We start from the raw sequence: 13,585 nt of genomic DNA on the forward strand, positions 1-13,585 counted from the left end.
ACGCACATGCACGCACGCACAAACACGCACGCACACACGAACACGCACACAGACACACATTCACGTGGTCTGATGCAGCTATGCAGTATGCACATAAAACAAATCAAATATAAAAATAGTACTGTTTTTATTTACAGCAGCCATATCTTTCCATGGCGTTCATGGATATACAGCCGGGACAAAGATAAAGGCGGCGCTGTGATACAATAAAAACGAACTGTGACGGAATCACCGATCATGCAGATATCAGCCAATCAAAACAAAGGGGGTGTGTCACATGACGATATAGTCACCAATGGGGTGACTCAATCCATGGATCGAGACGGCGATTGACCCGTAATTACGATCGACTTGGAGCTGGCTGCCGGATCCACCGAGCAGAATCGATACGATTAACCTCGATTCACGATACACAAGGCCGTACATGGGCAAAGACACGCCTCCTTTGGGCAACACCACGCCTACTTTCTTAAACACTGTACATGGGCAGATCTCCCGATCGGTGATTTCGCCGGGTGTCCGATTCCGTTGCGTAACAGAGCCGTAGAGCGATGGCGCCGCGCAGCGCACCCACCTGTCTCTGGGCGTGGGACTCACGTTGCAGCACTCCAAGAGAAACCGCACCACGTCCAAGTGCCCTGCCATGACACGGCCGGGGGGGGGGGTGGTGGGGTGTGGGGGGGCAGAGGTCATGGCCTGGCTCGATACCGCACGGGGGCGCTCACACCGCCAGGGATAGAAGTGGCGGCTCCGGAGAGCCGCACCCGCTCGCTTAGCCAGCGTCAAGGGGCTCGGTCGCCACCCCGCAGCCAACCGCCGACACAGCGCCACCCTGCCGCCCGCGGCGGGGTGCCGGGGGTGCTACCGCCGTGGCGTAACGGATGTCGTGACACCGAGAGACGTGCACTGCGTGCGCGTACGTACGTCGAACTTCTTTGGCGCCGTACGTAGCCGGCCGTGCTAATCGGGGGTGCAAAATCTCTCGGCCTTATCCAGACCACCAGCTCAAAAGAACTGAATGTTTGGCCAACGACCATTTGGATGAGTCCCGAGAGCTTTTGAGCAATGGGGAAGGACTCACCCTCTGCTGCCGCCACGTGCAGCGCCGTCCTGTAGTCGTAGTCCCTGTGTTCCATGTCCATCGCCGAGAGGGCATATCTACGGCAAAGCAATAAACACACAAGCACGCACGCAAGCGTAAGGCGGCAGGGTGGAGCTACGGGAAGTCTTGTGTCTCGGGCGCCTTCATGTGTAGAGTTTGTATGTTCTCGCCTTATATGGGATGGGTTTTCATTCATTACTGACACACGTTGAACAAGTATTCACACACGCGTGCATCGCATATACAGCTGCAACGGAGTCTGATGCTTCGTGCAAGGTTCTGTAAGATTTAAAATGCAACTCTTTACCTTCGAAGCGCCGACACATCCCCGCTGTAGGCAGCGAAGAGGACGTTCACCACCGTCTTAGCCTAAGAGGTGAGCACAGGGATACATTTAGCCCACGCGTACGCGAGGTCCTACTTACAATCACCGCTTCGCTTGCAAAGCAAAATGAGGATAATATTTAGTTTCTCACAGACAGATAATTCGTCGTCACACGTACATGTACTGTGCACAAACGTTCCACCCAACGGGGGTATAGTGAAGAGCTCTGCAGAATTTGTCGCCAACCGAGGAAGCGGTAGAGAAATTGTAAAACGGGTAAAGATGTACCAGTGTCACGTATTCTCAGCCAATATTAAGATTCATATTAAAGGTTTTTAGGTGTTAGAGCGCGTAAATATAAATGTGTCGTTAACCCACCACCATCCGACACAGCCAATAAGTAAGGTTTGTCACGTAAATAAAAAGTGCCAGTTAGTTACTACTTCAGCACACCGGTGTGTTGCAGAGTAAACCCACGAAATTCCGAATCAGAATCTTTTTTATTTTTTAAAGATGTCCAGTACGGGTGGGTCCACGGGGTAGGGAAGAAGTTTCACGAATGCGTGTGCGTGGACGATGATCCGCCGACCCCGGGCGTGAATGACAGCGCCCGGCTAACGGCGAGAGTGAGTGCTGAGTGCCCACCTGAGCTTCCCTACCCTCGCGTCGTGGGTCCAGCTTCTTGTCAAAGTGCCTGAGGTCGTCGTAGTTGTGGAAGTTGAACATTGACACGAGCTCCTGCTCGGCAGGAAGAAAGCGAGGGGAGGGGGAGGTGGGGGTTGTGAACACCTTCAGTCGTAAACTTATTCCTTCTGCTGTCCGATTTCTGGCTGGGAGGCGCCGGGAGTAAACCAGAAGCGTCGCTTGTTGGCAGCACCAGAGGTGTCCGGTTGAAGGTGGTTGAATAGAAGAGGCCTTTTTTAACGATTTATTCCGTTGAATTTACGCGACTTTGAGTTACGCGCCGTTGTCCGAGAACACGACCCCCCCCCCCCGCGTAAAAACGAGAGGTAGCCGCGCACGCACGTCAATCGTTGGTCCTCACAACTCTCCCAAGACACTTATCCAGCGTGGAGGATTTGCAAAACATTCCCTCGATGGTCCCTCAAGAGCTCCCCCTTCCGTGGAGGCCCTTCCATCGGCAGTGGTGTGAACAATCAAGCGACAAGGCCGCTGGAGCTTTCCTCTGATTTATTTTGAGACGAAGTTGAAGGTGCGACCGTGGTGTGATGTGAAGGGGGGGGGGGCGTGGTGGAGCTGCAGCCCACCTGGCTAAAGTGGATGCCCCGGACGCTGTTGCCGAGTTTGTCGAGCGGCGGGGACCAGCACATGATGCCCATGACGTTGGGGACCACCAGGAGAATGCCCCCTCCCACGCCCGACTTCGCCGGGAGCCCCACCTGTCAAGCATGTCCACACACGCACAAACGCACACACACGCACAAACACACATGCACACACACATGCACACGCAAACACATGCACACACATACACGTGCACATGACAGGGGCAACCTCATTGATTGACAACCACTGGGGGAATGATGCTAAAAGGGCTATTGAAATATAACGGAGAGAATACAGTTCAACACCACGTACAACAGAAATTATATAAAAATTGTGCGGACCGTCACAACCAGTGACATTTGTTTAAAACAATCACACCAAGCTGATGACTCAGAAATAGGTCAAATGTTTCTTATTTAAATAAAATCTTCCGTAAAACATTTGTCTGCAATTAGCAGCGGCCAGTGGACTCAAATGTTACTTCAAACTTAAAATTAAACAGACGTCTCATTTGCTAATTTACTTATATCGGAGTTTTCTTCGGTTGAAATGTACTTCTATGAGACATCGCTGCCAATGGCAATGCTCCCTGTTCCTGACGGAATCGTACCGTTGCTTTTGCCAGAACCCAGGAGTGGTACTTTAGCACTGCCGCGTGAGTGTCGGCCGACATAAGAGACACATTCAGCCACGTCCCTGGGGGACTATTTTTGGTTCCCAATTCCTCCAGCAAATCACTTCAACCGGTGCAGGGTCGTCAGGTTGCAGAGCGCGTCTCTGCCCAGTGGTGGTGATGCTGGTGGTTAATCGCACCATGTTACAATCGCAGCGAACTATGTTAAATTCCTAGCCACGTTGAACAATATCAATGGCAATTAAAATCTAAACCTGGCCTGGGCATTAATCCGGACCTCGTGCAGTCATCTGCCATCGTTCAACTCACCCCAAATCGAAATGTACACCAAGCGGTGTGATATTATAATCGCCATGATAACAAAAGCGATCCAGCATTCAGATGGTCTAAGTCAACGTTGCGATTTTAATTCGAGGCTTTTTCCGATCGCGAGGCCAAGCGATCTGCAAAGTGTACCGCCCGACACGACTGGGCACCCGGGAAAACAATGTACACTGGAAACGATATTGCATCATACGCGGTATCCATAAAATAATCGCCTATTTATAAATAACTATAATTAGCTTGCAACGTGTCAGCCGAGTTGATAAACCTACATGCACGCGCTCTCACTTGGCGCAGTGTGGATTTTATCGTACGATTCTCATCCCTCTGAGCCTCCACATGCTGCCCGATGCATCTGAGATGCCGTCGCATCGAGATCTGAGTCTCCCCGGTGTACACCGGCACCTCGGGTGCGATTGTTTCAAATGCTCCTGTTATGCACTGCTGAAAATCACTGAGGGTTGTTGATAAACAACAACAACAACGTGAGCATACAAGAGATATGTTCCCAACATTTCAACCACAAATATATAACCGCTGTCTATAAGGTTATGAATTCAGACTGTCGGTAAAAAATAAATATATGAAAACTGTATTACCGAAAAAAAAACCATGGCAGTCTGTTTATAAGATAGTCGCTATTAACGTCATACAAAGTGCTCCTTATTTTATCTGCCTAAAAGTGATAACGGACCGCGTCACCCCAAATCTGGATGTAAACTCGTAGGCTTCTGCATGGATGTCGTGTGTTCTGCGACAGTGTGACCCGGACATGTGAAAGGACATTTAAAATTATTCACAAATGTTCGTATCGCTCATGTTTGTAAAATACGAAACTAGTAATGTGCACTAATGCCAAGGCCATAGCATATGTTGCATCATTTGTTTATCCGCGTAACAAAAGCCGAAGGTCGCGTGAGCAGGCGCAGCTAATCAGGGGTCAACTTATTTGTGGAGTTGAATCATCAACCCTGCCTCTGCCGTGCTCTTTGCGCGAGTGATTTAAACCACGAGATTCCAAAGCAAAGAATTTGTCCCAGCCGTGCCACACTGCGTCTCGACAATTTTCCACTGGGCACCGGATACCTTCCAGTTTTCGTACAACGTTCTCCCGAGCTCTTGACGACGAGGACAGGAGCACGTGTTTGGGGCTGATGGGAAGGGGTGACGCTACGGTTAAGAGTGATTGACTTCGCAGTCGGCAGGATGCAAATTCTCGTTCTGGTCGTGAGTCGATTCGGCCACCACTGTCTCTCTCGGGTCGTCGAATTGAGAGAGGCAACTTGAAGTGAGAATTAAGTGATGATGGGAAGTCGTCACTGTGTGCGCTTGCCATTCAACGATTCAATTAATAGCGTGCGTGGAATTGTGCACGTTTTGAATAACATTGGGGACGAGAATTACACTTAGGTTGTTGGAACTAATAAACCCATATAAATGAGACAGAAACAAAAGAGAACCAGCAAAAACAATAATGAGTTGCGACGTTCTCCCCGTGTTCAACACGTGAGTTTCCTCCGGGCTCTCTGGTTTCTTCCCATAGCTAAAAAAACCACACACGATGCAACTGGAATTGTGTGTGTGTGTATGTTGAATTTCTTTCGTAACGTGCGTAGCTAACCGTGCTAATCGGAGCTATTGACCACACATCCCAATGCTGAAACATTACCTCCAAATCACTCAAAATCGTGGGATTTCACACAGCAGCAGCAACATCACCCCGCGACCGTGAAAAAAAACTCCGCAGGACCCTCGTGCAAAAGTCACGGGGGGCTCTCCTGGGCCAACGAGCGAGAAGTAACAAATCGTAACTATTATTATGATTATCGTTATCATGCCGTGTGCGCGCAATCGCAGGAGACTCACGTGGAAGGCGAACTGGCCGGAGAAGTCGTACATGCCGCACGAGTGCATGAGGCTCAGCGTGTTGCGCACCGCCTCCGGGCTCAGCAGCCGCTCGCCCGTGATGGGGCAGATGCCGCCGTTGGCCAACGTGGCGGCCATCACGGAGCCCGACTCGCACGTCACCTCGATGGAGCACAGCTGCGGCGGGGGAGACACGTGGAGGCGGGGAGGGGGGTGAGCGAGCTCGCGGCAGCGGGGACAGCGCCGGTTCGCCGTGGGGGGGGGAGGGGGCACCGTGACGTGAAAGCGGTGGCATGGAGGCGACCGGCTGGCTCAGCCGTCGGAGCGCCGAGCCTGCACCGGGTGACTTCCTCGGTTTGAACTCGGGCATCGGCCGCCCGCGGTTAAACTGGGTTCTAAAGTGTTAACGGGTTGATGGTCTCGGCTCGGGGTAACCGATACAGTGCACAAAAATACGCATCATGTTTCATCTGAGTTTTCATGCAATTTGTTAAATTCCAGGTCTGGAGGTTAAAGTTTGACTACCGTGCAGCAAACGGTTCCCTGTAACAGGATACGTGGGAAGTAGAATTCTTGAGAATGACAATCTATGACACTGAAAGCGATTCTCATTTTATAAATACTTGAGAGATAACGGCCTGGGTCAGCCCTGGCCAGGAAGTTAATTATGCCCCCGTGGCTGCATGCTCTGCCACTCTATCAACTCAGCAATGGCAAAACTACAGATCTCTTTGCTTACACTATGTTCCATTCCCACACTTGGTTACTGTACGAACAACACATGCAAACATCATTCCTCGTTAAACTTGATATCTATTATTAATTTAAATCTCAGCCCATAGATAACTCTGTGGAAGGTCAAGTGGCCCTCATCACAAGAATGTGGAATGCCCAGCATCGGCTCACGCAATGTTCCTTTGAGTGAGCAACACTTGACGGTCAGGTCAAGTCAAACCACTGCGGATTCGCCAACGTGTGAAATGGACCCTTCAAGAAACTTGACTTTTTCCCATCTAGGAACACTATTTTAATTCAGCAGACCAATAGCGTCCATGGACGACCCACGACGCGAATGCAACAATCGTTCCCTGTTGGCGTTTCGACAAAATCAAGATTCTCCCATCGGCTGCGCGAGGCCAGGAGGGGGCGAGACACGGCGCGCTGGCGCGCTCTCTCGCATCGCAGCGCCACCCGAGCTTACACTTTCCGAAGCGCCACCGTCGCCGTGACGAAATATATCTGGGACGGCGCGACGGGGCGCCAAAAAGCGCACACACGGGAGGCGCCAGGCATCATCAGACTTCCCAGCAGAAGCCACGGGCTCCGTTTCCCTTGCGTCGCCGCTTTCCACGGCTTGCCCGTATCCACGGAATGCCGAGGTAACATGATGACACTACGATGGTCATTGGTTATAGGCTAAGGGGGGGGGGTTGTCAGGTGGGACGAGGCGGGAGGACGATAGAAGCAAGTGGGTTTGCCGAGGGTCACGGAACGCTGGGTTAATTTCATTAAGGAAATCGGCGACGATTATGATCGTCCACAAGTTGTGTTTTACTCCGATCAACGATGACTGTGAGTGGACGAAAATGATGACGGAGACTACGACTACTACGCACCAAAGACACTGAGCTGATCGTGACGAGACGAAATTGACTCTTCTGAATGAAGACGCGCAGTGGGAGAATTATTGTGATTCAAGACGGCAGTTCAGTGAAGAATTGAATCACGAAGAGCGGGCAACCTATTGACTGCTTGAGTCAACTAGACGAAAGAGGACCACATGGAATCCACGTACTAAGCCCCCGATAAATTTAGATAAGTTGTCATCGACTAGTCTGACACTTATTGCTCAAGTTCAAACTGCTAAGTTAATTATAAATATTGTGGGTTTACTCTCCAACGAATTGGAATGTTTTGGTTACGTGACAAACCTGACTAATTGGATGTGTCGGGTGATGGCGGATTTAACAACACATTTATATTTACGCGATCTAACCCAAAAAAACGATACAATTAATAATATTGGTCGCAAAAGCCTACGTGTTAAACTGCTAAGTTAATACTGACCGAACACTTCCCCATAACTTCGCAAGAGGGTTTTCCCTGTGCAATCAAACCTGGAAGTAGAGATCCAAGGTGGCAGTCAGATCGGTGTTGTCAGGAAAGCACTAGAAGAGGTAAGAAGAGAGACGCACTCGTTAACGACACGACCAATACCGTAACCACGCTTTCATTGACCAAGTGAACAACATTAGTCGGTGATTTTACCTGTACAATTTCTTCCGTGGTCCCTCTACGTGAACAGAAACGATGAAGACCATTTCTTTAGAACTCATTTTTATGTTTCGTTTGTTATCCTTCCCCCGCACTTCCCATTGGCACGTTTGTCTACGTACGGTACGTGAAAAAAGCTGAACACAGATACGTAAAGTATCTCCACGCTCCAGGGCATTTGGCGGAGGGCAAGTTCCATTGTTATCTTCATGGTCTCTGCAAAGGATCCGGTAAAAAACTCGGAACTGCAATCCGGACGCGGCAACGGTTCTCCAACGTCGGGACAGACTTGTGCTTTGCAGAGCAGCGGCCGACGTCAGTCACGAAAGCTCCAAATTTAAGATCGTCCAGGGGGGGGTCTCTTCCCCTTGGTCGCCAACGTTTGGGTGCCACTCCAATGCCTGTCCCGCTAAGCTGCCCTCCTCGCTCCCGTCGCGCGCGTCCCCGCTCATCGCAACGTCCCCTTCACGACCTCGGCGCGCTCTTTCCACATTCCTATGCCAAAGTCCTCACCCCTAGGTCACGCGAGCTCCAATCAAATTCCCTATCCCCCGACTGGAACAGCTCAAGGAGGAACGGGGACTGTGTAGCCCACTCAAGTTTCCGTGGTGGCCGTGTGAAGTTGGTCAGCGGATAGGCGAGCAACTAGGCTTAAGTGGCAGGAATAATCCTGAATCCAAAACACAAGATATGTAGGTATGTATGTTGAACTTCTTTCGCACCGTACGTAGCCCACCGCGCTAATCGGAGGTGCGGGGAAGGACAACAAACAAAAAGCATCACATAGCTGAGTATAGATGAACAATTACGTGCCCTCTGTAAACCTTGCACGTGCATCTGTGACGTTGCCGCGTGCCTGGCGAGCTCCACGCTCACCCAAGCACAACTCCTCACCTGCATCTCCCTTAAATAGTAGCCGATGGCGAAGTTGCGGTCCCCAGTCTGCCTCTCGGACTGGAATCTGTGCCACACGGACAGGAGGCAGCGTTTGCGAATAGGAGATATATTAAACGGACAGGAGATAGCGTTAACATGCCTTGTCGTCCAGTGATGTCGTCAATCGATGCGAGATCAACCGATTCACTCGCTCGACCAATACTCAGGCACACATGGGAGAGCACCCGCTCACCCGCACCTCCGATTAGCACGGTTGGCTACGTACGGTGCGAAAGAAGTTCAACACACACACGTACTTACATGCAACAGAATCGGAGGAAACGATCTCATACCGTCTTCCGTATGTGATCATGTAAAGTACGGAATATCTATAAATAATAAAATACAATTTATTTTCATCGAAGGCCATTGCCTGAAACATTGCTCATTGCGCATTTTTCCTTTTAAGGCAAGTGTTGTTGACAAACAGGGTTGAGAATGCCGTTATTTGTGCACCACTGCTAAACCCAGCAGCAGCAGCAGCATCATCGCGTAGTTTGCACAGTAAAGATGGTCAATCGCAGCTGTGGAATTAAACCACAAAACGAAGACGCTGAACACTGCCGCATGTAACAGCATTTCCCAGGATCAGGATGAACAACGTCATTGCGACTTTCACAGGTTCTCAATGTTCTGACACAGCAGGCTGGAGTGATGCATCAATGAGGCCATGTGACACGGACTGAAACGTAATGACACGTGCCAGACCACGGGATTTGTATCATCCCTGGTACTCGATTACCAGTGACTATAGTGGCTGAATATAAGAGGCCTTTTTTAACGATTTATTTTTACTTTACCAGGTAAGGCCCGCTGAGCTGTAGAACTATTTTTCAGAAGCGACCTGGCCACAAATGATAGCTCAACGAAGTGGCTTATGAATGGAAACAACATTGTGTTTATTGACCAAAGGGCCTAATTCTAGGAACACTTGTTTAAACATGACAACCTTGAACCAGTTTCCTAATGTTCACAACATCGGGGTACCCACCCACTGACATTGGTTTAACAGGTCCAAGGTTATGCAGTATAAACAAATGCTTCAATGCAACAATGATTTGGAAGTGCCCACGGAACAAAGTAGACACTCAACAACGATCAATTCCACTCCTCTGTTGCAAACATGGGGCGGTGTTCGTCCCCACACGGTGGCCCGGTGCCAGTGACGCGACACTGCAAAGGGTTCACCAGTGGCAATTTGAATTTGCCTTTACATGCCTCGCTGTTTACAGTTTACCACCGCTGCAACGCAAAGCACTCACGTGGCATTGCTGAAGCCAATGTATTCGTGTCCAGCCATCCTGGCCAGGTTCTCTGTTACCTGTGCAAACACAACCGTGACAACACAAGGAGGGAACACAATTAACAAGTGTCCATTATTGCCTGGGTACTGCCATGGTAGGATGGGTAGCAGACTGAACTTGCAGTCTCTCTGTGTGACAACCACTGGTGATTTCCCACAAAGCAGTTAATCGTTTTATCGAACCTAGAGGGATGATAGGCTGAGGTGACCCCCAAACGGGATTTCAACTCAAAGCCTTGACTGGAAGCCGTGCACTCTAAGCATAGCACCACGTAGCTCAATGTCACTTCAATTACACGCGCATCGTGAATGTTATGCAATGCCCACAGCTGTCTGGATGTAATTTTCGGATTTTACTGCGTCTTGTTCAGGATGTCGTTCCGCTCAACAAACTGGGAGCTTCTTCTGAAGAAAGCTCCGAGTGCGTGGAGCGAAACATCGAACATCACCGCCGAGCAGCGTGCGGCCCGACAACCCGAAAAACGCATCGGAGAGCCGCACAACACAGCCGCAAAACCTGCGTGGAATTAGGCAACGCTCCTCCACGTGGTGCATGTATAGTGGGCGGCACACTGTCAACGTGCAGTGTGTTTACAAATGTTATCCGTTGAAGGTATATTCGACCAATTAAGTTGTTGTGAAAGCCATGGTTACGATGGTCAGCCATTCGTCAAATTATAATAAAGTATCATTGATCAGACCACGTTAATACGAACTTCACAGATTCGTATTAAACAAACATGTAGGCCGTGACCGTTCCGAGGTGTGTAGGGAAATCACTTACGTAGTCAAACTTCTCTGCCGTGCTGGCTCCTTGCTGTGAAAGCAGAGAAGGAAACCGCTTTTTAGAAGTGCCGCTTGAATTGAAACTTCAAAACGCATGCGAAAAGTCCATGCGGCTGTCTGGCCACGAATTAAAATTTCACGATTATTCTACGCGATGGCCTGAATCCACCGACCTTGATGAGGGACGTGATGACGATGGAGCCCGAGTTGACCATGGGGTTGTGGGGTTTGTCTGCACAAGCGGGACACAGGCAGACGCACACACGTCACGATCAGACGGCTTCTCTGGCCACGAGAAGAAAGCTCCTATGTAATTATAATAAAAAAAAAACATCCATTGTGTTGATGCCTCCTACGGTTAAACCATCCATCTTGCGAACTTCCCTCTGTCCTGACGTCACGCGCGCGCCATAAGCGCTGCCGATTGCGAAGTTATAATCATTCGTAAGGCTTACGTTGAGTGAACCGCAGTTATTCACTTTTCAGCAATCTTTATTCGTACTTGAAGTACGTCAAAGCGCAAAAGCAAGAAATGCACAATTATGGAGTTTAGGCAAACGGATATCGTGAGAATCGTAAAGTCACGACAACCGTCAATTTGTGCATGTCGAACGTCTTTCGCGCCATACGTAGCCAACCGTGCTAATTGGAGGTGTGAGGGGAAGGACAATAAACTAAACTCGAAAAAAAAGTCAAACGGTGTCATGAAAAAGGACATTGTTGCAACTCTGGTTGCGACGTGGTGTATATACAGGGTGCTTGACAAAAAATGTTAACACTTATATGGGACTATCGTTTTTCACGTAATAAGAACGGATAATACACTGAAACATGATAACACATTTATGTTAATAGCTTCAAAAAGTCAAAGAGTCTACATTAGTTCACCATCAATGTCAACACATGCCTGGAATCTTCTCCAGGTGGTCTCCAGAGCTGCAAACTCTCAGAAGTTTTAACTTTTTTTTGAAGCACCCTGTATGTACGTATGTACAAACTTTTTTTCACCGTACGAAGGCAACCACGCAAATCGGAGGTGTGCGGGGACGGACGGACAACAAACTAAAAACGCAAAAAAAAGTTACACGATATCGTAAAGAAATTTAATCGCGGCAACTGCGGTTGCCACGCGTGGTGTCGGGCCCTTACTGTCCTCGTTGAGCGAGAGGGTGTTGAAGCGCAGTCCGCTGGGCTCCTTGCCCACGTATCGGTGCACGTGCTGCGTGCCCAGCTCGTTGGCAGCCACAGAGTAGACGAGAGGCTTCACGCACGACTGCAGGCAGAAGGGCAACTTTGTGTCGCCCGCCGAGTGCCTGGCGGACGCACAAGAGACCCCCCCGTTCACCAAGAGCCACGAGCTTTCAACGCGCTGACACTTGCATTGTCTTTGTGCTGTTCGCCTTTTGGCGTTCTCTGTTTCTGACAATGGTGAGACGACAAAGAAGGCTGTCTGGTGTCGGCCAATCAGTTTCAAAGACAAGGCATATTCTACTTTTTGCAAATTTTCTTGCCGTGGATTTCACACCTGATGGTGATTGCTTGTGTTGCAGTCGAAACGTCGTGAGAATTTTTTTTGTAATATTTATATTATTTTATTATTTCCCTTCTACGTGACTTTATCGAAAGAACCAAGAATATGAATCCCTGCAGTCACGAAAGCTTTAAATCAAAATGCATATACTATCAGAGCAGTTTTGTTCGCACGTTTTACCCAAAAGCAAGTGTGGTTAATGCAGAATTGATTCCTTGCAAGAAGGTATTTATTTGGTGTTTGAACATATTAACCCAACTCCTGTTTCATTGCCAGAAAGGGTAAAACCTATTCTTATTTTTCATACTTTGATACTGGCCAAAAAAACACGTCCCATAGCTAAAGATGAATTTGTCCTCACAGCCCTGGGATCAGCTGGTTGGGTGTAGCTGCCAGATTACGGTCTGAATCAGCCATCGCAAAGTGTCAATACCGTGTTACGTGTTTTTTGTGTTTAGTTTGTTGTCCTTCCCCCCCCCACACCTCCGATAATCACGGCTGGCTGCGTTCGGTGCAAAACAAGTCCAACGCATTCACACTGATGGCTGTCGTGACGTGACAATTCTCGCGATATTCGTTTGCCTAAACTACGCAACTGCGCACCACAATTGCATCGCCTTGCTTGTGCGCTTTTGGCGTACTTCAAGTACGAACAAACATTGCTGAAAAGTTAACAGCTGCAGTTCACTCGACGTAAACCTCGCGATAACTCTTGCGAGCGATTACAACGTTCCAATCCGCAACGCTTCTGGCGCGCTCAAACGGGCGCTAGTCGGTGGCATGAGTCGCTACTGGCAGCCGCGAGTGAGCGGCGTCAAATTCTAAGTTTCTAGTGCGGGGGGCCCAGTTTTTTTTCTGTTCACAGGATGACCCGCCGCTGACCGCCTAGAAAAAAAGGTGGCACCCGTTTTTTGTTTGTTTTAAACTGACTGAAGGATCGAAGTCGCAAGCCTTCTTGCTGTGAGTTTGAACACTTCAGCCAGACAGCCACAATGCATTTTTGGCTTCGGAGTGTTGAAACATGACTGGCATCTATTATATATACCCCGCACACTATTAGGGAACACCGATGTTAATAAGCTTTGGTGCTGGGTGAGTTGTCAGAAATAGCTATATGCTAAAACAGGATGTTATCTAACAGAGATAATGTGTCCCACACAGTAGAGTAACCATAATTCTGTGTTTGGCAGGAACCCTCACTGTTGGCACGCTGTATA

At 49.2% G+C, this 13,585-nt stretch overlaps 1 protein-coding gene across 2 annotated transcripts in view; it reads right to left on the minus strand.

The window, feature by feature from the left end:
- Positions 1–13,585, minus strand: part of LOC144721064 (glutaminase kidney isoform, mitochondrial-like) — a 30,917-nt gene that overhangs the window by 3,699 nt on the left and 13,633 nt on the right. Inside the window, exons 6-17 of one of the 2 annotated variants that reach the window (XM_078598398.1) lie at positions 11,987–12,150; positions 11,011–11,069; positions 10,836–10,868; positions 10,011–10,069; positions 8,707–8,773; positions 7,656–7,706; positions 5,539–5,715; positions 2,696–2,827; positions 2,073–2,165; positions 1,410–1,471; positions 1,082–1,158; positions 575–638 (exon numbers count right to left, since the gene is read on the minus strand). In XM_078598398.1, the coding sequence (XP_078454524.1) occupies positions 575–638; positions 1,082–1,158; positions 1,410–1,471; positions 2,073–2,165; positions 2,696–2,827; positions 5,539–5,715; positions 7,656–7,706; positions 8,707–8,773; positions 10,011–10,069; positions 10,836–10,868; positions 11,011–11,069; positions 11,987–12,150 (1,038 nt within the window). Of the gene's footprint in view, positions 1–574; positions 639–1,081; positions 1,159–1,409; positions 1,472–2,072; positions 2,166–2,695; positions 2,828–5,538; positions 5,716–7,655; positions 7,707–8,706; positions 8,774–10,010; positions 10,070–10,835; positions 10,869–11,010; positions 11,070–11,986; positions 12,151–13,585 lie in introns of those variants that run through there. The other variant, XR_013585834.1, reaches the window with a different exon arrangement.

The sequence above is a fragment of the Lampetra planeri genome, chromosome 10, assembly GCF_965212315.1.
Source record: "Lampetra planeri chromosome 10, kcLamPlan1.2.h2, whole genome shotgun sequence".
Taxonomy (NCBI): Eukaryota; Metazoa; Chordata; class Hyperoartia; order Petromyzontiformes; family Petromyzontidae; genus Lampetra; species Lampetra planeri.